Source organism: Silene latifolia, chromosome Y, assembly GCF_048544455.1.
Source record: "Silene latifolia isolate original U9 population chromosome Y, ASM4854445v1, whole genome shotgun sequence".
Lineage (NCBI taxonomy): Eukaryota > Viridiplantae > Streptophyta > Magnoliopsida > Caryophyllales > Caryophyllaceae > Silene > Silene latifolia.
Genome location: NC_133538.1, coordinates 185,655,619 through 185,681,802, shown reverse-complemented (window position 1 = coordinate 185,681,802; position 26,184 = coordinate 185,655,619). Strand labels below are relative to the sequence as shown.

At 36.2% G+C, this 26,184-nt stretch overlaps 1 protein-coding gene and 1 non-coding gene across 2 annotated transcripts; one reads left to right on the top strand and one right to left on the bottom strand.

The window, feature by feature from the left end:
* The first annotated feature begins 1,314 nt into the window (after nucleotides 1-1,314).
* LOC141629608 (protein FAR1-RELATED SEQUENCE 5-like) lies at nucleotides 1,315-3,344 on the top strand. The gene is made up of 3 exons (XM_074442583.1): nucleotides 1,315-1,850; nucleotides 2,096-2,453; nucleotides 2,748-3,344. Exons 1-3 carry the CDS (start codon nucleotides 1,315-1,317, stop codon nucleotides 3,342-3,344), a joined length of 1,491 nt encoding a protein of 496 aa, XP_074298684.1.
* Nucleotides 3,345-5,788: 2,444 nt separating this feature from the next.
* LOC141636975 (small nucleolar RNA R71) lies at nucleotides 5,789-5,895 on the bottom strand. Its single transcript, XR_012541540.1, has one exon. It is a non-coding gene; the product is annotated as a small nucleolar RNA R71 (small nucleolar RNA).
* Nucleotides 5,896-26,184: the final 20,289 nt, after the last annotated feature.

The following is a 26,184-nucleotide window of genomic DNA, read 5'->3' as shown; positions in this document are numbered from 1 at the left end:
TATTCTAATGTATATAGTGCGTTCTCACCGTTCTCACCGAGTGATCGTTCTCACCGGATCCTAAATCTATAGATATATACATACATATACATATATATATATATATATATATATATATATATATATATATATATATATATATATATATATATATATATAGATTGTTGTATTATAATCCTGCAACATATACATGCCAAACAAAAAGCTTTTATCTTCCTATATTCCGCATATAATTGAAGTTACACACTTTAACAAGTGAAGTTACACATTATATAATTAAAGTTACACACACTAACATCTGAAATTATACACATTAAAATTGAAATAACACTGTAGAATTAATAAAATGATATGAATTTGAATTTGAAGTAACGGAAAATGTACCTAAAATCATCAGAATCATTATCAAAGAATTCAGGAAAAAACAATGAACTATTGTTAAATTAATAAACCTGACTACGATGAGGTAAAATCCAAAGATGTTAGGAGTACACGGCGTGTACAAGGCCTTGGTACACGGGCCAATCAGCGCTCGCCACGTGTAAAGGTGAGTCAAAGATTCTTTTTTTGTTTGGAGGGAAGTTGGAGGGAAAAATGGGAGGGATTATTTGGGTTTTGGCGGGAGTAGTATTGGGAATAACCCCAAGATTAATTAACACTTATTTTAATCTAATCTCCATAATTAACAACACTTATTTTAATCTAATCTTTATAATTAACAACACTTATTTTTAATCTAATCTTTATAATTAACAACACTTATTTTTAATCTAATCTTTTTAATTGACACTTTATCTCTCTTATTATTTTCATTACTTAAATACAATAACTTATACTAGAACAAAAAAATACAAATGATTAAAATTTTGGAAACCTTATTTTTTAATACTCGTTCAACATCTACACCAAAAAAAAAAAAAAATACTCGTTCAACATTTGATTAAATGGCGCTTGATTTTGATCTCAATAACTTGTATGAAGAAGGTGAATGTTCACGAGCAGCAGAAACAAAAGGCAACGATGAAGCAGAATATAATGGCGATGTTGATTTAATGAAAGAGTATGTCGAGTTGTATGGCGACGGTCCAGTGGATGATGATGACACCGTCTTCTATCTGTCCGAGAACGACAACATTGTTGAACCTGTTGTAGGTTTGGCTTACAAGTCATCTCAAGAACTCATGACTTTCGCCCATTCATACGCATATAAGAAGGGGTTTTCATGGTACATTCGCAGTAATAAACTCTTTAAAAAGTACAAGGAAGACGGTGTTTCAAAAAAAAGGTTCCTTTAAGAATGAACCGCGGTATCATATGTATGAAAGATTAAGGCTTTGTTGTGGTCATGCTGCTAAAACCAAGGATGCCTACAATGCTTACATTGAGTCCCGTTATTTCGACGATGAAGATGTAGTGAAGATAACGCAATGCCATTTAGAGCACAACCATGAGATGGATCCTAAGAAAAGCCGGTTATTTGTTGGGTTTAGACATATAAATGACTACTTCAAAAAGAGGATGATGATCAATGATGCTGCTGGTATTTCAATATTAAATAATTACAAGTCGTTGGTCTTGGAGGGGGGAGGTCATGAGAACCTTGGCTTTAAGTTTAGTGATAGTCGAAACGCCATCAATCAAGAACGAAGACGTAGCGTCATAGATGGCGATGCTGAAGAATTGAAGGCATATTTTGAGAAGATGAAAGAGGAGGATCCTAATTATTTCTATGCAATTGAGCTCGATGATTTTGGGGCTCCAATGAATGTTTTTGGTGTGATTCACGTTCGAGCTATGTTTAAATCGTATGGAGACGTTGTGTCGTACGATACAACTTTCTTGACGAATATGTAAGGCGTTATATCTCAATTTATCTGTGTTAAAATGTTATTTTGATTAATCGTATTTGTTTGTTTTGTTATGTAAGAGTAGGAGTGTTTTACCGTGCTTCAAGAATTCATAAAATTTAAATTAAAATTACCAATTTAATTGTACTATAGAAATTATTCGATTCATCGATTTTATTTGTTTGGTTATGTAAGTATAAGTTTTGTAGTATATCATTAATCTGATAGAGTAAAGCATGGTGTTACAGGTATCGCATGCCTTTTTCCCCTTTCATAGGGGTGAATCAACATGGGAATTCAATTGCTTTTGCTTGTGCTTTGGTTACGCGTGATTATGAAGAAAGTTTTGAGTGGGTTTTTGCCAAGTTTTTAGAATGCATGGGTAAAGCTCCATCCGTTATATTGACAGACCAGGAAAGAGCAATTGGTAATGCAATTAAAAAAATCTTCCCAAACACTCACCACGGCTCGCCTTTGCACATATTGAAAAATGCTTTGGTAAAAATGGGAAAACATCCACTTTGGAACGATATCTCAAGTGACCTTAATTTAGCAGTTCACGACAGTTTGGAGGTGCATGATTTTGAGATAGCATGGAAGGAAATGGTTCGTAAATATGGTATTGAAAAATGTTCGTGGGTGACGGAGTCGTATTTGATCGAGGAGAGTTGGGTCCCCGCATATTGGCGTGGGATATTTTGTCTTTGGGATGTCGTCGACGCAGAGGAGTGAGCAACAAAACCGGTTTTTCAAAACTTATGTCAATGGGAGGACTACTTTAAGTCGGTTGCCCGAAAAATTGAGGAAGCCTTGAAATTGAAAGTGGAGGAGGAGACCGCGAACAATGACGATTGCACAGAGAAACCGTATAAGATTGAGTGCAACTTACTTGTTGAGCAGGTTTTCCATAAATTGTATACTAAGAAGATATATAAGTTGGTACGTGACGAGGTAATTGGGTTAATTTATACGAACGCTGATCCGCCGAGAAGACTTGGGCATAGTGTGACATTTAACGTTGAAGATAAAAAAGTGGCGCCATTTGGTAAGTGTAAAAAATATTGGGTTGATATTGACAGAAGTGTGGGACTGCTCAAGTGCTCATGTAAGTTATTTGAGTTCAAGGGTATACTGTGTCGACATATTATTAGATGCATGGTTATCGAATATGTGAAGTTGATCCCGGAGAAGTATATACTTGATCGATGGCGAAAGGACTTGGTTAGAGAATACGAGACAATCAAAACTGGGTACTATAATCCGGAAGCCTCAGCTCGTGCGAAGAAGTCGTTGGAGGTAACTATAAGGAACCATTACATTTCCACACTAGCGCTTCGAGACGATGAAACTTATGCAACATATGATAGATTGACTTCTGAATTAATTAAGGAGTTGGAGGGGATTGTTGGTGTTGAAACTATAGACGCCTATGTCCCTGGCGGTGTTTCTTATAGGGTATGGGGTCATAGAAGGCTACAGCCTAAGGAATTGATGTGACCATAATTGGCGCATATTTAGCCCCCGAATTACCATTGTTTCCATGCTTTTTAGTGCCTATTTGGGTCATTTCTTATCTTTAGTTCTTTGTTTTGCATATTCTTTGAGATTTTGATCCCTTGGTAGGAAAGGAGTAAGAATCTTGCATTTTCATGGCAAAACGAGGCTAAATTGATTGTATTCAATGACCAAGCATCAAGGAGAGACAAGACTAGAAGGCCTTTGTACATATCATAGTAGAAGAACAATGTTGAGAAAAGGATCCTTGAGTCCCAGAGAAATCCCCAAGGAATTTATGAAGAAAAAGAAGAAGAATTGAAGGCGACCAACAATCCGAACGGATTGTACCAAATCCGCCCGTCCGTCCAGCCCAATCCGAGCGTCCCCACCTGAATCCGCTCGGATTCCCCAAAGACAATCCGAGCGTCCCTCTCTTGAATCCGCTCGGATTCCTCACCAGATCCGGCGTCCCGACTCCAATTCGCACGGATTTCAAGATGACGTTTTTTCATTCTTCAAGCTACGAAAAGAGAAGCCCTTCTCTCAGAAAATACCGGCTTTTCCTTGCTCAACTTAAAAAGTGTAATTACTAGTTTAGCCCTTAGTTAACCCTAATGCATCCTCCCTAATTTTCACTATAAATACCCCATTAGGCTAATTAGAGGAGCATGTTCTTCTTATCAATAATTAGTGTAGTTAATATCAATCAAATCTCTCTTTAATATTGTAATCAAGTATTAATCAAGTTTTAATCCAAGTTTTAGTTCTTTAATCTCTCTCTTGTTCTTCCTTTATTTTGGGTAATTGAAGATTATTTGGGTTATTTTGGGAGATTGACAACCTCTCAATCTAGGATTCAAGTACTTCTATTATTCTTGCTTTATTATTGGAATCATTAGTAGGTATAATCTCTTAATCCCTTTTTAATTATTGTTAATTACTTTCATTTATTCATCATGTTTCATTATGTTAGTATGATTGACAACCTTTCTAGCATGATCAATATGATAATGAGTGAGTAGTCTCTTAGCTAGGGTTTAATGGGTGATTAAGGGAAACTATCATGGGGATGATTCATGCTTAAATCAATATGCTTTCATATCTTATTTGCTTGCTTGTTTTGATCTTAATACATGCACATGTTATATTTGATGAAATGCTAAGCCTATGAATCCTTGCATTTACTATCATCTTCTATCCTTTCAACTTGACTTGTAAGACATAACCCAACTCGAGTCTTGTTAGACCATGCATGTGTTGAGTAGGAAAGATTAAGTCGACTTGTAGGTGTTGTACAATCTAATCGATTCGGCTCCGGGACCCAAAACTTTCCTAGGATTGTAAGATATAACCCAACTCAATCCATCACAACAATAATTGCTTGCTTATAATTTGAGAACATGTTTGTATGATCATATCCCATGATTCCCCTATGAACCCATGACACCCTAGTGCTTTTAATCAATTGTTTACACCCCTTATTTTATTCATCTTGCTAGTTTATTTTCATTGTTATTTTAGTTTAGTAACCTTCTACATCAACCCAATTTGTGACACCCCTAGACACTACTAGTTACAATAGAATTCTCATTTCAATACCCGTCCCTTGGGATCCGACCTTTACTTGCCTCTTTACTAATTGTAGAGTTGTTTGTGGAGTATAAATTGTGTTTTGTATCGACCATTGACCAACGACCACATATGCTTAATTGTGAACACGAAATGGCCTCGATGAAAAATGGCGCCGTTGCCGGGGACGGTGTTTAATTGATTTAAGATTTCTTTTACTGTTTTTAGTTGTGTCTTTTTCACCTTGGGGAAGTAAAACTCCTCAAGGTTTGTTCTAATTGTTTTCGAGTTGTTTGATATTTTGCATATCTAGAAGGTTACAAAGAGATTTGTTACCTTTTGACCGTGAAATCGAAAGAACCTTGACGAATAATAGGAGACTTGTTAGGAGGAATTTGGGAGGTGTTGGTGAAGTTGTTCAACCCACTAGTGAGTTTGTCAATCCTTTCGCAATAGAAGGAGAAGAAAACCCATTAAACAATACCACACAAAATCCACCTACAATGCCTAAATTCTCGTCACACTCTATACCCACCGAGGAGGATCTACCAAATGGTACTCCTACACCGCAACATCTCACCGGTAATTTTATTGCCAAGTCCGCCTTCATCCAACTAGTTGAGAGGAGCCAATTCGGAGGAATGCCTAGTGAGGACCCTCATTCTCATATGGAAACCTTTTACGATTATTGTGAAGCTATCTCTCAAACGGGCGTGACTCAAGACCAAATAAGATGGGTCTTATTTCCTTTTTCGTTAATCGGCACCGCAAAGCAATGGTTGAAGGGCCTTGATAAGGCCACCCTTGGAATAGATTCTTGGAAGAAGTTAGCTCTAGCCTTCTACAAAAAATTCTACCCACCGGAAAAGACTAACATGCTAAGAGCTCAAATTACGGGTTTTAAGCAAAGGGATGAAGAATCTTTGTATGAAGCTTGGGAGCGGTTCAAAGGTATTTGTCGCTCATGTCCTCACCATGGACTTAGCGAATGGTTTTTAGTGCAACAATTTTGGAATGGTTTATATGAAGATTCAAGGAACATTCTCAATATGGGATCAAATGGAATGTTCGACGAAGTTGATGACAATCAAACATGGAACAAGATTGAGGAAATGGCGGTCCATAATTCACAATATAGTAGACCTCGCAAGGCTACTAGAGGAGGAAAGTACGAAGTGGACTCCGTTACTCAATTGGGTGCTCAACTTAGTGCTCACATTGACACAATCAACTTGAAGTTTGAACAAGCTATGGCTAGACTTGAGGAAAACTCAAAATCATCAAAGCATCATGTCAATGCCATGACGGCATCCTCATCAATCCCAAGTGGGATATGTGAGAATTGTGGAACTTTGGGTCATGACTCAAGTGAGTGTAGGGGAACAACCGAACAAGTTAATGCTTTCCAAGCTTACAAAAGTGGTACCCCTTATTCAAATTTTTACAATGAAAACACCAAGTTCCATCCAAATCTCTCATACAAAAGCCAAAATGTTCAAAACCCTCAAACAACATACACTCCACCACCCATGAGAAATCAAAATCAAAGACCCTTTTACAATCAAAACCAAGGTTACCAAAATCAAAATCCATACAATCACCAAAATGACCAAGGTTTTGATGTCCAAAAAGCGTCCTCCAAATGCAAAAGAATCAACAAGAATTTTTCACCCAAATGCAAAAAGATAGCCAAGCAAAAGACACCACCATCAACAACATTCTAGCTCACACCAAGATGTTGGAAACACAATTGACTCAACTAGCATCTTCAAGCTCACAAAGACAAAAGGGGCAATTACCACCTCAAAGTAATCCCCCTAGACATGAAACGGTTAGTGCCATTCACTTGAGAAGTGGTACAAGATATGAGGCACCGAAGGAGCAAGTTGAGAATGAAGTTGTGAAAGCTAGTGAGAAGGAAGAAATTGTGCAAAGCCCCAAAGAAGGGGAATCATCAAAAGAAGAAAGTTCAAAGAAAAATGAAGACAAGGCCAAAGAGAAGGAGCCCATTGTAATTAGACTTCCTTTTCCAAGTCGTCAAGCCAAGCCCAAATTTGATGATCAACTTGGAAAGTTCATGGAAATTGTGAAGAATTTAGAAGTCTCAATTCCTTTCACGGAATTAATCAATCATGTTCCGGCCTATGCAAAGTACATGAAAGATATCCTCACAAAGAAGAAGTCGATCCGGAAACTTGAGACTATCGCCTTTACTAAGGTGAGTAGTGCAATACTTCAAGGGAGTTCACCTCCAAAGTTAAAGGATCCGGGAAGCTTCTCAATACCGTGTACCATTGGCGACACGACGATCAACAAAGCCTTATGTGATCTAGGGGCTAGTGTGAGTGTCATGCCATACTCGATGAGTAAAAGTTTGGGAATGGGAGAGCTTAAATGCACCAATATCACTCTTCAAATGGCCGATAGATCGACGAAGACACCATTAGGGATATGGGAAGATGTCCCCGTGCGAATTGGGAAGTTTTTCATCCTGGTGGACTTTGTCATTGTTGATATGGAGGAAGATTCCAACATTCCAATCATCTTAGGAAGACCTTTCCTACACACCGCGGGTGCGGTGATTGATGTGAAACATGGAGAGCTCACTCTCGAAGTGGGAGATGAAAGCATAACTTTTAATCTTGACAAGACCATGAGAGCTCCTCGTTTGCATGAGCCATGTTTCATGATTGACCATTATAGCCGAAAAGATGAAAGGAAGAAATCGGAACTCCAATGGAGGAAGAAAATTGAAGATGCTCCATTCAAAGAGCAAGTGAATTGTGACAAGGAGAGCTTGCAAAGCTCATCAAAATCAACCAAGGAAGAAGAGGATGGCCTCATTGGCCAAGAGAAGAAATTGGGAGAGTTGTCTCCATCTAAGTAAGAGATTTTCAATGATCAACTCAATGAAGTTTGTGGTCTTTGGGACGACGAATTTGAAGGGATCTTTAATCCCTACATTGGGCATGCCATCGATCATGATCAACAACAAGGGCCACGGTCTATTGAGGACCTCTACCATAACAATGAACAAGCTTTTGATTACTTCTTCAAGGTGTTGAGCAACATCAACAACACCTTGAACATGCCCCCTTGACATCTCATCAAGAATGAGAGTTTGGTGGAGTCCTCCCTAAACCATCACTTGTAAATATTTCTAACTCCCTAACTTACATTTCAATTCTTGCATTGCATTTTTGTCATTTTTGGATTTTATTTACTTTGATCAAAATAATTGTCATGAAAGAGAGAAGTGAGGGAGGGACTAACGATTTCAATTGGTGTGTAGTGCTTTACCTTAGTGTGGGGATGGCAATTGCCTAGGCTATTCATGCCTTAGTAGTGCCCCCACAATGAAGAACAAAAGAAATGAAGAAGAATGGAAGAATGGTAAAGGGAAATGCATTGTGCACGGGTGGAGCTGAACACGTGTACAACAGAGAAGAAATCCGAGCGGATTCCTGAGAATCCGCCCGTCTGCAGCAAATCCGAGCGTCTGTGAGAAGACGCCCGTCCCGAGCCGAAATGAAATTGAAGAATTCTTGATCGTTAAAGAATCCGAGCGGATTTACGGAAAAGACGCCCGTCTCACGTAATCCGTCCGTCTTTTATAAAAGACGCCCGTCTTGAAGTCAAGAAAACAAAGAAAAATCTCTGGACTGAAATCCGTCCGTCCCCGCATACAAAATCCGCCCGTCCCTCAAAAGAATCCGAGCGGATTCCCCAGAATCCGCCCGTCTCTAGGAGGGATTTTGAAAATTTTGAAGTCTGCGAGAATCCGCACGGATTGCGCCCAATCCGCACGGATTGTCCTGCGTCTGAAATTGTCGACTTCTTCAAATACCCACCCCACCTTCATTCATTCATTCATTCACTCACAAACACTACCCACAACATCAAAACCCTCATCCTCTCCATCACAAAAACAAAAACCCTCAACAAAATCCACCAAAATCAAATCAAACCATCCTTCAAACAACAAATCAATCACTCCATCTTCAATAAAAATCAAAACCAAGAACAAATTCTTCAACCTTTGAATCGATTTTTGATTTCATAAAGGCAAAGCCTTTCACCTTCAAATCGATTTGGCCATTCTACAAATTGAAGATTTTGATTCTTTTCTTGGTTAGTTCATCAAATGGCAAGGACAAAGGGTGCAACAAAGGCACCAAAGGCAAAGGCTCTCTCTCAAAGGCAAAAAGCTCTCCAAACAAAGAAAGCTTTGGCAATGGTGGTAGCAACACCAACCTTGGAAGTGCAACAACAACAACAACAAACTTCTATGGGAGCATCACCTTCTACTCCGGTAATCGATCAACTCTTGCATTATCCGGAGATAACTTTTATTTCCGATACCCATAGAAAGACATTTGCCAAGTTTGCTATGAAATCAATTCAACCCACCAAATTCATATGTAAAGATGCTTTGGAGAAATTGGGTGTTCTTGAACAAACAAAAGCCTTTTTCAATGCCATGGGTTTGAAGAAATTGTTTGAAACAAAGGAAGTAACATACCCCTCCCTTGTCTTAGAATTCTTAAGTTCTTTAAAAGTGACCAAAGTTGAGAATAGGGAAAATCTTGAGTTTCGTCTAGCTAACACTAGTAGACGCATTACCTTTCCGGAATTGGGTGAAATTTTGGGTCTTAGCGATGAAGAGAAATATTATAAGCAATATGGGAAGTATGACCCTGAGCCTCTTTGGGAGGCAATCTCCAGGAAGAAATTTGATGATTTTCATGCTTGTCGTGCTCTTTTGGTCCATCATCCGGGCATAAGAGTATGGCACAAAGTTGTGGGAAATACCATAATTGCTAGGAAAGACACCAATCATTTCACAAGACTTGATTTTATTCTCCTTGAATCGGCTTTGAATATTGGAAGAATTCATACCAAGCCTTACAATTCTTTGAGGCTATTGGTTGATAGATGGCTCCGTGTTGATAGTGGGAAGAAGGGTACAACCGTTATTGTTAATGGCGGCCTAGTCACGGTCCTAGCCAAGCACTTTGATCCTAATTTCAATAAGGATAGCAAGTACAAGGCTAAGGAAGGTGGCCATCTTATTGATATGTCTATCATGATTAACAAGTTCAAGTGGGTTGCTCACAATCCCCTTGACACCAAGTATGGGTGGCTTACTAGTGAGGCTCGATCATTCACTTTACCCGCGAAGATTTGTCGTCTAAGTGTCCACCGGACCAACTATTTACTTCCCCTATCCGAAGAAGCCGAGTACATCATTCAACAACAAAAGGGTGATCATGAAACCCCCTCCTCTTCCATTGTTATACCGCCTTACCCCTTTGTGTATGAAGAGTTCAAACCGCAAGGAGTTGAAATTGGGAAAGACTATGTCACTCTTCTTATGCAAGCCATGCACAAGCAAGCTTATGAAGATCGGAAGAATGCATATTTGGCTCAATATCCTCCCCTCTTACATCTAGCTAGGCAAGGACTCCTTGATCCATCTTGTCCTTTGCCTAGTTGGGCGGATAAGGAAGCCTTGTTTCCGGGTGCATCTAGGGACGTGGTGGAAGACAATGAGGTTGTTGGAAATGGTGAAGAAATTGATGATAATATTGAGGAAGAAGCAAGTGGAGATGAAGAAAGAGATGGTGAAGATGATGATGAGCAAGATAATGAAGAAAGTGATGAAGAAAGTGCCAAGGAAAGTGGCAATGTGACCACTTCTCATGAGGGAGGTGATGATGATAGCATGATGGAAGACTAGCCTTGGAGACTCCTACACTCCCATGGTTTGTCTATATCTCTTTGTATTTTATTTCATTTTGATCATTGTTGGTTTAGTCCTAGCAACATCAAAGGACTCACACCTCGGTACCATTGAGGTGTTCATTATTGTTCCCATTTGTAAAATCCAAAATGACAATCTAGTTTCATGCATAGCATAGTGTGTGCATGAACTATACCCATCCTTGACATTAGCAATAGTGTCTTATTTGGTTTGGGGAAGTTAATGCACACACAACGGGAGGTAATCTAAATTATCCTCTCCGTCATAACAAAAACCATGCATCACGTAGTATAGCGTAGTGTAGAATTGCATTTAGTATAGAAATCATGCATCATTTTTGCATAATTTCCATCATTTTGGCCATTGAGGACAATGCCCACATTAGTGTGGGGATGGGAATTCTAACACTTAACTTTTATTCAAAAACCCATAAAAATTGAAAAATTTCAAAAATCATAAAAATTGAAAAAATTGAAAAACCAAAAACAAGTTCATTTCCTTTGTATATATTGTCTTGTATATATTGTGTTTGTTTATCCTTGTTCACTTTGATTGACTACGCCACATCCGAGACATGAGGATATTGAAGACCGCATGGTATGATCTTTCCAATCTCCTTTTTCCTCTTTATGTTAATGACTATGTGGCTTTATTTTGATTGATGCGGTAAAACAATGTGAACTTAGGATTGCATTTAGCTTATATGTCATATTAGTTGGTAGAATCATTTGCATTAGGATGTGTATATGGTAGTTGCATCATGGCATGTAGTTTGCATGTTAGAAAAATTTTGCGAAACCGTCTATTTGGGAAGCTTGACAAGTGTATATAGGCCCTAGTAGATGCTTTTTATTCTTAAGACTTTGCTTGTTAGAATGCTTGTAAAACACCCTAGGATGTGTCATGCTAGTATCCTTTGACCCATGGTTTAAGGCCTAGTCAAGAGTACCTTGTGGTGTGATAACTCCTTGGCTACCGTTTATTCCAAGGTGACCCTTGAAACCATGCATACTTCCATCATTCATCCATGTTCTACCATACATTTTTGTCATCAAAGGGAATGGGCACAAAAACAAATCAATTTGAGTTCAATGAAATGAAAAGTGAAAGAAAGTTTGCAAAAATGCATCAAATGAAAAGAGGAGCAAAAATAGACTCCTAAAGCTTCAAATACAAGGCACCCTCGTTACTAATTGGGGTGACTTTGAAAATGTTCAAAAAGAAATGCAAAAAAGTTGTCAAGTATTGAAATGCCAAAAATCAAAAAGAAATGGCAAGAAAGTGTTCTCAAATGTCAAATGCCAAATGAAATTGGGGGGGAAAAACAAAAATGAAAGCAAACTCCCAAAGTGAAACTCAAAAATCTATCGATCCCTTTATCCATCGTATCCATTTTTGTGCATGGTAGAGAGGGGACGACCCTTCTTCTTGTCTAGGCAAGAGGGGGAATTCCGCGATCCTCCAGTGTTTCTAACACCATAGGGAGTCTACTCTTGACAAAAGCATTTAACGATTGAGGACAAAGGTACCCTAGCTTGACACATTTTGGAGGTGATTTATTGGTATCCTTCTAGGCCTAGTAGTTTGAACAAATTGCATCTATGAAGGAGTGTGTACCCTTGAATTGCTTCCCTTGTAGATAATTTCCGCCACTTAGATGAGGAAAGTGGCTATTCTTTTTGTAGATGCATCCATTATATGATTTTTTGTGCTTAATGTTTGGATGTGTCGCCATTTTGGCAAGACCCACCTTGCCTTGCAAGAAGGCATCCTACCTCATGGTTGTCTTGTTGTGAGTTGAAGGGGCGGAGTGAGACCCGCTAATTGTCTCATATCGGCTATTATTATTAGGTTAGGTTAGTATTGGTCCTAGTCTTTGTCACCTCTTTACTCGGGACGAGCAAAGGTTCGGTTTGGGGATATTTGATGTGACCATAATTGGCGCATATTTAGCCCCCGAATTACCATTGTTTCCATGCTTTTTAGTGCCTATTTGGGTCATTTCTTATCTTTAGTTCTTTGTTTTGCATATTCTTTGAGATTTTGATCCCTTGGTAGGAAAGGAGTAAGAATCTTGCATTTTCATGGCAAAACGAGGCTAAATTGATTGTATTCAATGACCAAGCATCAAGGAGAGACAAGACTAGAAGGCCTTTGTACATATCATAGTAGAAGAACAATGTTGAGAAAAGGATCCTTGAGTCCCCGAGGAAATCCCCAAGGAATTTATGAAGAAAAAGAAGAAGAATTGAAGCTGACCAACAATCCGAACGGATTGTACCAAATCCGCCCGTCCGTCCAGCCCAATCCGAGCGTCCCACCTTGGAATCCGCTCGGATTCCCCCAGCACAATCCGAGCGTCCCTCTCTTGAATCCGCTCGGATTCCTCAGCCCAGATCCGGCCGTCCCGACTCCAATTCGCACGGATTTCAAGATGCAAGACGTTTTTTCATTCTTCAAGCTACGAAAAGAGAAGCCCTTCTCTCGAAAAATACCGCTTTTCCTTGCTCAACTTAAAAAGTGTAATTACTAGTTTAGCCCTTAGTTAACCCTAATGCATCCTCCCTAATTTTCACTATAAATACCCCATTAGGCTAATTAGAGGAGCATGTTCTTCTTATCAATAATTAGTGTAGTTAATATCAATCAAATCTCTCTTTAATATTGTAATCAAGTATTAATCAAGTTTTAATCCAAGTTTTAGTTCTTTAATCTCTCTCTTGTTCTTCCTTTATTTTGGGTAATTGAAGATTATTTGGGTTATTTTGGGAGATTGACAACCTCTCAATCTAGGATTCAAGTACTTCTATTATTCTTGCTTTATTATTGGAATCATTAGTAGGTATAATCTCTTAATCCCTTTTTAATTATTGTTAATTACTTTCATTTATTCATCATGTTTCATTATGTTAGTATGATTGACAACCTTTCTAGCATGATCAATATGATAATGAGTGAGTAGTCTCTTAGCTAGGGTTTAATGGGTGATTAAGGGAAACCATCATGGGGATGATTCATGCTTAAATCAATATGCTTTCATATCTTATTTGCTTGCTTGTTTTGATCTTAATACATGCACATGTTATATTTGATGAAATGCTAAGCCTATGAATCCTTGCATTTACTATCATCTTCTATCCTTTCAACTTGACTTGTAAGACATAACCCAACTCGAGTCTTGTTAGACCATGCATGTGTTGAGTAGGAAAGATTAAGTCGACTTGTAGGTGTTGTACAATCTAATCGATTCGGCTCCGGGACCCAAAACTTTCCTAGGATTGTAAGATATAACCCAACTCAATCCATCACAACAATAATTGCTTGCTTATAATTTGAGAACATGTTTGTATGATCATATCCCATGATTCCCCTATGAACCCATGACACCCTAGTGCTTTTAATCAATTGTTTACACCCCTTATTTTATTCATCTTGCTAGTTTATTTTCATTGTTATTTTAGTTTAGTAACCTTCTACATCAACCCAATTTGTGACACCCCTAGACACTACTAGTTACAATAGAATTCTCATTTCAATACCCGTCCCTTGGGATCCGACCTTTACTTGCCTCTTTACTAATTGTAGAGTTGTTTGTGGAGTATAAATTGTGTTTTGTATCGACCATTGACCAACGACCACATATGCTTAATTGTGAACACGAAATGGCCTCGATCAGGAATGCAATATTAGATATATGAAGAGGAAGGCAGCAGAGAGGGATGGTGGTCTGCAGGATCCTGTTGACAGAAGAAGATCTGGGAGGGTACCAAAAGGCAAGAGAACTCCCGATGCTAGAAAGAATAAGAAGGTGAGTAATATAGTAATTGTTATTCATTGTTGTACTAAATTTATTACTCGGCTTTTTTGCATAACCCTCTAAATAACGTCATAATTTTTTTAATTGCAGAAAAAAATTAATGTTCCAAACCCATTCACCGCTAATGAGAGCAATCATTTAAATACTGCATGTAGCGAGTTTGGTGCATCGCAATCTACTCCTACAAGATAGTTTGGTGCGTCGCAATGTACCCCTACGAGGAGCCAGTTTGGTGCGTCGCAATGTACCCCTACGCGGAGCCTATTTGGTGCGTCACAATATACCCCTACGCGGAGCCAGTTTGATATGTCGCAATCAACTCCTACAAGGAGCGTATTTGGTGCATTGCAATTACCCTCACCTTATTCTACCCCTAGCAGAAGCACATTTGGTGCATCACAGCCTACTCCTCCTTTGCATGCGATGGAAGGAGATGTTAATCGATCGATGTATGAGTCATCTTACGAATTTTACCGTTAGTATGTTTGTCATGTAAATTGCATATGAATGAAATTGCATTTTGCATAATGAAGACAATCATCTACTTAATGAAGTCTAATTATATTGACCAAGTTTAATTTCACATACCATAAGTTTAATTCCAGAAACCATGAGTTTATAATTACAAAATTACATACCAATTTAAACTTAGAGCCCTAATAGATCAACTTAAAAGTAAATAAAGTCATGGACAATATCGCCTCTTATAATCTTTGTCGTAGAAGAGGTTCTCAGTACGCAGTTGCTCTTCAATACGTTCAATGGTCGGGCCTGAGTGGAACCACCAGGTATACCATCCCCTTGTTGCCTTGCTCACAGAACGTTTCCACCAGCCGCACCTGGGTATTATATAACCCACCATCAAGTCCTCATTAGAACCCACTTCGTAAGCGGATGATCTCTCATCTGTCCCTTTGAGGATGAACTTTTCTTTTGGATACACAACTGAATTTGGAACTTTCCTAGCCCTTCTAAGAAATCTTTCTTCCTCTAGTTTTGTTATTTCTGCCTCCCAAGGACAATCCGGATTTGAAACCGCTTGTCTTTTATTTGGATGTTGAAACTTCCACCAGAAAGGGTCGCACTTCCGTTTTTCTGTTCATATCCATAATTTCTTGAAAGATTCCAAAGAAGATCAAACATGCATAAAGATTAATGAGATACATGATGTTACTCAAAACTCACAATCATCAATCCTTTAAACCTAAACCTCAATATATGTAGAACATGCATATTTGGGGATTACATATCATATAATCAGAATCATCAAGACATCAATATATGAAGAACAAGCATGCATCTTGGACTGACTAAGCAACAATAATCATTTAAACTTGTAAAGAGTATAAATTTAGGGCAACATTTGTATACAAAGAACAATATTCCATCAAGTACTTAATCTTCTACTAATGAAGAACAATAATTCTTTAACATATACGGTAACATACATACTTGTTAAATTATTAATAAACATATTTAAGTTTAAACGTGAGATCAAACCTACCTTGTTGATAATGATGAAGAAGTAAGCGTGATGTAGACGTTATCAGACGGTATGTCTCTTCAACTTCTCTATGCAGTCAGTTTATATGGGGAAGTGGAAAAAGAAAATTAATGGGTGCCACTTTGTTGTGGGATATTAAAATAAACGATTTGTTTTTTTTTTCTTTTTTTGATTCAGTACAATATGAACATGATTATAGGATTATACTGTGGCAGCAAATTAAAAAAAAAAGAGAGATAAGATCTTAACAATATTGCGTTATTTTAATAGCTTTATGATACGGATATTATAATATTGCATTATGTGATATGATGATCTAACAACGAACGAAACCTACTTAGATAAACATAAACATTATAACATTAATATATTTTCTTCTGTAAAATGATCTAAAAAGAACGAAACTTACTTAGATAAACATAAACATTACATATTAATATTTTTTGATTATTCCATAAAATAAAAAACAAACAAGACATTTCCTAATTGAATATTGTCCATTTTCATGGACAATATGGTGGTTGTGGCCAACCACCACTAATTGACATTTTATACTTCTTCGTTTCATCACGGCCACCTTCGTTATGGTACCAATCGCCCCATGCTCGCAAACCAGGGCGACATTCAAATTTAGTTTCCGTATCGCATCTTGGCGGGATGTAGGACATGATAAGGTCCCTGCACGAACCAACTACGAATGCTGGTGATGTCTTGTTGTATCCCTTGACCTTATAGTTATTTGGTGTATAGACCCTTGGTTCCCACCTCATTCTTTTGTATGGGTAAACAACTTCCATTTAGGTTTTTTAGAGTTTTTGGGTTGTGTTGATGGAATGGTTGACAGAGAAAAAAATTTTATGGGGACACACATATATATATATATATATATATATATATATATATATATATATATATATATACATATATATATATATATATAGGAGATGGAGATGGTGTCTTTTCATTTTTATACTCCATATTCAATGGTCGGTTTACGTATATTGTATAGGTTCAATGTACATACGCCGTACGGTCCGTTTACTACGTATATTGTATAGCTTCAATGTACATACTCCATATTCTCTGGTAATTAATTTGAAGATGTGTGCGAAATGGTCCGTTTACTACGTTGTCTTCACGTGGAAATGCAATTCGTTAATTTAAAGTGTATACAAACAAATTTACATAAAATTAAACAAGTCATTTTCTTAATAGACTTCCCGATCGATTTCTTAATGATGTAATTGCTCCCGTTATTTTGGTGACCCAACATAAATCCTAACGCTAACTTACGGCACATTTTACCGTCTTTCTCAAGTTACGCAAGTTTCCATCGGATGGATTTAGTAACTTAAGAAAACGGTGCATGACGTAAGTTCTTTGAATCCCCTCAATTGCCACTCCTTTCTTCTCCTTCGATTTGCCATTTCTGCACTTGAACGAAATCCCACCGGCCAAACTTGTTGCTTTCTCCAACGTCCTTTTCTGCAAAAACATATAGAAAATTCCATCTATTAGCGTTGTGCTATTTATGCTTTAGTAGCACATAACATATACGAAACGTTATTAGGACATTAATAATGCTTGCTTACCACAGCTTCATGAACATTCGTGTTGTCAACTGAATCATCGGTTGTCTTGTAAAGGCGTACTGAATTTTTACACTTGTTCACCACATACAACATCCAGAGGCCATCAACAAATACAGGTACATGGAACTAGTCAATAAACATGGAAGGTTCAGGCACAAATAAAAACAAATACGAGTGAGGCACAGATAAAACCATCATGCATGCAAATTTATGAAGAAAAGGCACTTACATGGGTTATCTCACTTAGTTTAAACCCCTTACTTACATCTTTCTTTACTAGGGTGGCCATATTCGGCATGAACTTATGACAGCCTCTACCCTTCACAACCAGATCAAGCATCTCCCCCTACATAAATTGAAGAAACATGTAGTTCTAAGATTGTACATTACAAAGTTAGTTGAATATGTCTCACAATTTACCATAAGTTTTGGACAAAGTATGTAGTGTTGAGTGTCAATCGGATCTTCCATAAATAAAGTATAATTGATTACCCTTGCCAAAGCCTCCATTACCTAGTAAAAAAGTTAATCAAATTCTGATTTAGTAAAAATTAAAAAATTAGTTAATGTAATTTAGATGGAAACCTTTTTCAACTACCTCTACACCAATTGGTTCTTCTCCAAGAATAGCTTGACGAACACGACGGACCGACAATTCAACTTCTTCGTCATTGAAAAAAAAGTCGTCTTTGCACCTAAAAAATAACAATATGGACGATATCAAAGTACACAAACTGTATTATTTTATGAAAGCAACTACAGAATCCTAAAAATTCCCATGCACTAACCCATACGCAGCTTTGGCAGGATGTAGAACTATACGGCGTAGAAGTTTGTCAACCCTTTCATTGATAAATGTCTTTTGGTCCACATCTTCAACACTGCAGTTATTTGTTTCCTTTTCTGTGACCTTTTTAACTCGCTTACGTCCTACCGTTGCCGGCTTTACCTTAACCTTCTTCAAATCCACATCAACACCCATTTCCTTAGTCACCGAGCACCCTTTACCTTCAAGCCACTTTGGTCTACAGTAGCGTGGACCTATTGGGTAAGGTTGGACATAAACGACATTCCGAACAACATCAGACCTTCCAAAATGATCCTCTGAATCACCTACCCTATCAGCAGCTATTGCCTTTTGAATATCAGAGTGTTGCCATACACCCAATCTTGGCTCATCAACTTTCCACCTAAGGCCCTTACCCTCAAAGTTCAGCCTATCAAGATAAATAATCTGCAAGTACAACACGTGACAAAGACAATGCATAGTTATGGAGTGCAACTTTCAGGGAAAATTAACAACCATATCTGAAGCTATTCACATATAATGAGGAATCACTTACCATCAAGACTAATGCACAGCCTGAAATACCATCACATGTACCTTCACCTGTATATTTCACCATCCACTGTAAAATGAACTTAGACCAATTCCATTTCCAACTTTCGAAACGTAATCGTAAACAACCGCTCGTAGCGACTCCGGACTTGCAAAGTTGCTCTTCGTAGTACAGAGAAGGACACCTAATACATAAAAAATGAAATGCCGCAAGAAAAGTACTCTACTTTTGACCTCAGATATACATGCATTGTAGATGAAGTTGTAGGGGGCACCACCATAACATTCATAGTGTTTCTTCAATTCCTTAAACTCTAGACGCCTTGAAGACGTTTCTTCAAAGTCGGAGGCGTCATCACCATATGGTAAACCAAGCACCCACCCAATCATTTCCTCATCAACTTTAACAATATAATCATCACGAATTTTCAGTTCACAGGATCTAGGGTTCCACCTACGACTCAACCATGCCAGGAAAAAACGGTCCAGCGACTTGTTTATTTTCAGGTCAAGGATCGTCTGAAAAATGGACTGCTTTACCCACTGGATTTGATTACTATTTAAGTTGACAATGAGCTCCATTACTTTATGAGGATAAAGGCGCATTGGAGGATACTGAAATTAAAGATAAAAAATTGGGGTTTTTATCGAACAAATTAGAATTAATAGGGAGTACTAATTAAAATTTAAAATTTAAATATTACCTTTCTGGGGCCAGATGATTTGTGAAGCTTCCTTGGCCTTCCACGCTTTCTGAGTTTATCGATGCTTCTATCCTTCGAATGGGTGTCCTTCAAAAGAACCAGTGAGATTAATTTTAGTACATCTGCTGCAATTAATTAGCACAAGGATTTACATGAGTATGAAATTAATTTAAAGACATACAGATTCATTTTCGTCTCCGTATTTTGATTCATCCTCTTCATATTCGCCATCAGATTCTCCCTCGTTGTTAAGCTTCATGGTGAATACGGTTGTTCAATTAAATCTAAAATATTGAGTAATTAACAAATGAAAAAGTGTAAAGAAAGTATGGAAATACGTTATCGTTGACGTCTTCAGCTGCTTTGGTCGAACATGTTACTTCGTCTTCTACTGTTTTGTCACCCATGTCTATTCCCTTATTGATATCTTGACAACAATCTAGAACATTTCCCCAATATTCTCTGCCTACATCCATTATTTTCGAGTTGGAGGGAAGTTAATTTTTTTAATTTTTCGCGAAATAGGGTTTTGAATTCTGGATTTGGGGGTGTTTTCTTTCGATTTTTCATTTCGGCGCCTGAATGAATGTTTTCCCTATTTATTTTCCCTTTAATTTTTTAAGAAATTTTTTCACTTATACCCATGAAATATTGCAACTATGGAGGGATGGATTTAGTGAAATTGAGGGGCATTATTGTCATCGACATTTTGTTTAAAATATTTATTTCTACCAAATAATTTAATTACGTTAAATAATGTTTAACCATATTACTTTGGACATTCTCCGGTACCAATTTTGTTTAAAAAATGTTTAGGTTTTAGGGTTTTAGGGTTTAGGGTTTAGGGTCTAGGGTTTAGGGTTTATGGTTTAGGGATTTAGGGTTTATGTTTAGGGTTTTAGGGTTTATGGTTTAGGGTTTCAGGGTTTAGGGATTAGGGTTTAGGATTACCTACACGGGAATAATATTAAACGAAGAAACATTATGGAGTATGGGGTTGATATACACTCTTTGGATAACGTCCCAACTACCAACTTTGTATTGTGTTAATCATCCTACATGTGATGTTACAATCCTCAAATATGAAGCATTATGGAGTATGGGATTGATATACACTACTTTGGATAACGTCTGGTACCAACCTGTATTGTGTTAATCATCCTACATGTGATGTTACAATCTTCAAATATGAAGCATTATGGAGTATGGGGTTGATATACACTACTTTCGATAACGTCCGGTACCAACCTGTATTGTGTTAATCATCCTACATGTGATGTTACAATCCTCAAATATGAAGCATTATGGATTATGGGGGTGACATATACACTACTTTGGACAACCTCCTGTACCAACCTGCGTAGGGATTACCTACACGGAAATCATACTAAACGAAGAAACCGGCTCAAGGGTGGCAACATTGTATTAATCATCTACATGTGATGTTACAATTCTCAAATTAGATTGAGCTTATTTATAAATCATTATTTAGTATAATTTATTTTAATATTATTTAAATTATTTATATTAACCATTAAACCATAGAAACCCTAGAAACCGTAGTAAATGACCTATTTATCGTCAGAACTATTTAATAGTTCTATATAATGTAACCTAGTTCCTTTCCCTATTAAATAGTTACATAACACACACTTTATTATCAACTCTTCATATCTACCCCAATATTTAAATCCAAATTAAATATATTATCAGCTACCTTCCGAAGATGATGTTCAATGTCGATGATGATTTATGTCCAAAGAATCCGAGATAGACATAATGGATGAAGATAGGAAGTCCTTTAAGGAAAATCACGTAGAGGACCAAAAAAATGCAATGGAATGGCTCTTTAAACGTACCCACACACTTGAAGAAGATGGTGTAAGGAGAAATCAAAGTCGTAACATAATTCTCAATCTGGAAGAGATTGTGAGAGATAGAATCTTTAATAAGTTAGCATTGGGAGATAAGAAGAATATGGCCGAGGTTTGCAAATCCTGGGCAAAATGGTTCCTCATTGGAACAAATGGTCCTAGGCTTGACAGAGTTTATGATCAAAGTTTGACATATAAACTCCGGCTAGGAACGCAAGTCGTTAGTCGAGGTGATTTAGATGTTAAGAGATCTTGCCTCTGTCATTATATGAACGGAGAAAAAAAAAGAAAAGAAGCTTCCATCTTCATCAGAGAGTACAATTACTAAGTTATTTTGATTAATAATTTAATTAAGTTGGAGGACATGCATATTATGGGAACCTATCTAATATCTCTTTCTTATCTGTTGTTGTTAATTTGTTTTGCGATTTTTACGGGTTGATGTAGAAGTCCCTTATCTCGAAGCAATATGATGGTTTTATTGTCTTCTTTTGTATTTGAAAATCATTATGTATTGTTGACATTATCGTTTATGCAATTTCAAATATCGTTTTAATTTGTGTTCCATTATCGTTTCGATGTTTGAATTTCAATTCATGATATATTGTTCACATTATCGTTTATGCAATATGAATATCGTTCTATTTTTCATTCCATTATCGAATTATATAAATTTGACTTAAGTTCAGAAGTACAATTTTTTTATTTTTTTAAAAATTGAAGAAATAATCAAAACAAGTCATCAAGCTTCAAATATTTCAATATCGTTTCGATGTTAATTTTAAAATTTCATGATATTTTTTTTAATCAAAAAAATAAATAACTAAAAAAATATCAATTGACCAATTGAAAAAGACACTGAGTAATGAACAGACATCTTCATAGAAACTCTGTCCAACAATTAACCATCTGAAACTTTATTTTTTAGTCGCAGAAAGGTTTCTCTATTAACAGGTTGTAATTAATTATAATTAAAAAAAATTTGAGTAATCAACAGACATCTTCATAAATACTCTGTCTTGCACAATTATCCATATCAAATGTGATATTTTAGTCCCAAAACGTCTTTTCTTATAACAGTATTCATTTATTATAATTAAAAATTATAAAGTATTTACTTTTAAACGGTTCATATTAATCCCACTTCCCAAAACGTCAACCGTCATTGGTCAATAAAAAGATAATTTACGAAAAGTTCTTACACGCGCCGTCCCTATTAATAGGCTCATTGGTTTACCATTTCCACCAATGGTCCACATTTCCCATTTTACTCATTAATCATATTAAATTGATTTTTAATTTAAAAAAAAAATCCCACAAGTTAACTTAAAACATGGCGGATAAACGATGCCTCCGTGAGAATTTTGAAGAAGATAAAAGGAGAGAAAAGGCCATAAGACAAGAACCATGGTATTTAGAAGTGAAAAAGAGAAAAGTGGAACAACGTCAACGGCTTGAGAAAGATTATTTGGATTTCATTAGAAATCTCCCACAACAAATTAGTCTCGACGGTACGGATAAGAGGTCATCTGCTTACCAAGTTGGTTCTTCTGAGGATTTGATGGTGGGGTATATATTACCCCGGTGCGGATGGAATGCAATTGTCGTGATCAAAACAACCAGAGCATGGCATCAATGGTGGTTTCGGTCCGCGTGGCTAATGGAGGAGATGGAGGAAAAGACTAGAGAAGAATTGGACTTCTACGGCGTATATGATGGAAAATTATATTGTCCATGAAGTTATCTATTAAGTCTGTAATATTTTGGGATTTCATAATTTAGTTATTATAAGTCTTCAATTTAGTTATTATAAGTCTTCTACGGCGTATATGATGGAAAATTATATTGTCCATGAAGTAATCTATTAAGTCCGTAATAATGTTGTTTATGTAATATTGAGTTTCTAACGTTGTTAATATTTGATGGAATTGAATCATATGTTTAATGCAAAATAGTAGGAACTAGTGAATTCTAATATCTAATGGTTTTTAAATGTAGATACATGTAAAACGTAAACTTCTACAATAAAAATGTATTTCAAATGAATTTATATTAAACCCTACCGATGCTTAAATTTTGTTCATTATACCTCTAAGACGTAAACTTCTACAAATATATTGGTTTGTGAAATTAACTTAATTTAAAACGTAAATATAACGATTTAGACAATTAATGCACTTGATATGAAAATAAACTCCATTAATGAAAGTTATGCATGCAAAATAGAAGTACAGCAATTGCGAAAGATACTACTAACCTCGAACCCCCCATCCCTCCTCATAACTAAATTAATATTAATCCTTAGATTAAAGCTTGTTAGAAGTGTAGTCTTCTAACAATTATATTTTCAGATCCATATTTCCTTTTCATTCCTCTCGTAAGAACATTTGGCCTTGGTGACGGCGTGTTAAATGTTGGGGTTGCTAACCTTACACGGTTGCTCCTTCTAGCAGTTGGTGTCTCAACAATATCATTCTTGACCGGGTAGAGAATGACATCTTCATCACTTGGCCTTGCAACATCAACGACCCCGTTTATTTCCCTCGTGTACAACAGTGATCTCTTCTCGGCTTTGACTCGAACATTAGGTTAAACTCCTCCTCGTACATGTTATCTAGTAAGCGATTTGGAGTTCTAGGGATTCTAGAAATTGCGTTGGATACTGCAATTTTTCCAGATTCCTTGAGCATTTCCCTCATGAACATCCTTAAAGAAAGAAGATCAGCCATGTGGGCCTTTCTTTCCATCGACATTATTTTGTATAGAGTAATAAAAGGATTTTTCTTTTACTTGAGTGTTAAGTTGTGTGTATAAAAAATGGAGGGAGGTGATTATTTTATAGTGTAAGCTTTCCCTCCATAATTACCCTAATGTTGTAAAATTTCCCTCCAAAATTACACTTATTGTAGTAAACTTTCCCTCCAAAAAACTAAAGGCCAATATAGTAAATTAAAAGTAACATATAACATTAAATCTAAAATATTTGATACAATTTAAAGAAAATTAACCACTATCTTTTTTTTTTTGGAGTATAAGATATACAATATATACATATAAATAACCTTTCTTAAATTCGATTTTCATAAATTTATATTTTAATCTAAAAGGCCATTGAGTTCTGACATTTTTTTAATATTCCAATGTTATTTCATGATGATATTGTTCTTTTTTAAGTTGCAAGTAAATTGTGTTTCTTAAGTTCCCTATGTAATCTTTATTATGTCATCTATTTACGAGGTAATGTGTTTATTAACCTAGTTTTAGGCGTACGTTTTTGGTAGTAGAGTTAATATTTTAGTATACCTAATTTTGTTCATCAATAATTTATTTTGTAACAAAATAAAACATGCCATGAGTAGTAAACGAATTAACAATTAATTTGTAAACAAATTAACATAAATCCTTCTCAATTTTAAATGACTTCAACAAAACATAAGTTTAATCCTAATAAAGAAAATTTGACATAACAACCAATTGTTACCTAATAAAGAAAATTTGACATAACAATTGGCCCAGACGGATGGACTATGACTCAATTGTTATCTAAATCTATTTTGAGTAATACACCCAAAAAGGAAAAAGATAACAACTGACCGAGACGGATGGCGTATGACTGAAATGTGGATATTTATCTATTTTGAGTAGTACACCGAAAAAGGAAATAGATATTACTCAAATATTATCTAAATCTATTTTGAGTAATACAAGAAAAAAGGAAATAGATAACAATTGACCGAGACAGATGGAGTATGACTCAAATGTTATCTAAATCTATTTTGAGTAATAGAAGAAAAAAGGAAATAGATAACAATTGACCGAGACGGATGGAGTATTAATCAACTATTATCTAAATCTAATTTGAGTAATACAAGAAAAAAGGAAATAGATAACAATTGACCGAGACAGATGGAGTAGGACTCAAATGTTATCTAAATCTATTTTTAGTAATACAAGAAAAAAGGAAATAGATAACAATTGACCGAGACCGAGACAGATGGAGTATGCCTCAAATGTTATCTAAATCTAGTTTTAGTAATAACATTTCAGTAATGAACCCAAAAACGAAATAGATATCAACTAACAGACAAATTTATAGTATCACTCAATAGTTATATTATGATAATTTTAGTAATATTTGAGTAATACACCCAAAAAGGAAATTTAGATATCAATTGACAGACAAATATGGACTATGACTCAATAGTTATCAAAATCTATTTTTAGTAAATAACATTTGAGTAATACATCCAAAAAGGTAATTTACATATCAATTGACAGAGAAATAGGTACATAAACCTAAGATCGAGACGAAATGAGTAAACCTTTTTTAAAAACAAACCCTAAAATAAACCTACCCTAGTAAAAAACCCTACAAACCCTTTTTAAAACCATACCCTAAAATAAACCCAACCCTAAAACCACCAAAACCAACCCTAAAATAAACGTGACGTAGAAATAATTATACTTAACAAACACATACAACCCCAACCAACCCTAAAACACTAGAAACCCTAAAACAACCAACCCTAAAATAAACCAAACCTAGAAACAAAGCGCCATAATTTAGACCTACTACTTCGTACAAAAAATAGTTGATCAATTAAGTTGTATAAACGAACATTGTCTAGTAATGTTCACTTAAAATAGATATCATAATATTATATTTGGTATCTTTTC

Excerpts from the sequence above, each read along its gene's own strand:
- LOC141629608 (XM_074442583.1), top strand. The coding sequence starts at position 1,315 with ATGTATGAAAGATTAAGGCTTTGTTGTGGTCATGCTGCTAAAACCAAG. Across the intron at positions 1,851-2,095 it reads ACAACTTTCTTGACGAATAT|GTATCGCATGCCTTTTTCCC; the intron begins GTAAGGCGTTAT and ends ATGGTGTTACAG. Across the intron at positions 2,454-2,747 it reads AGATAGCATGGAAGGAAATG|GTTTTCCATAAATTGTATAC; the intron begins GTTCGTAAATAT and ends CTTGTTGAGCAG.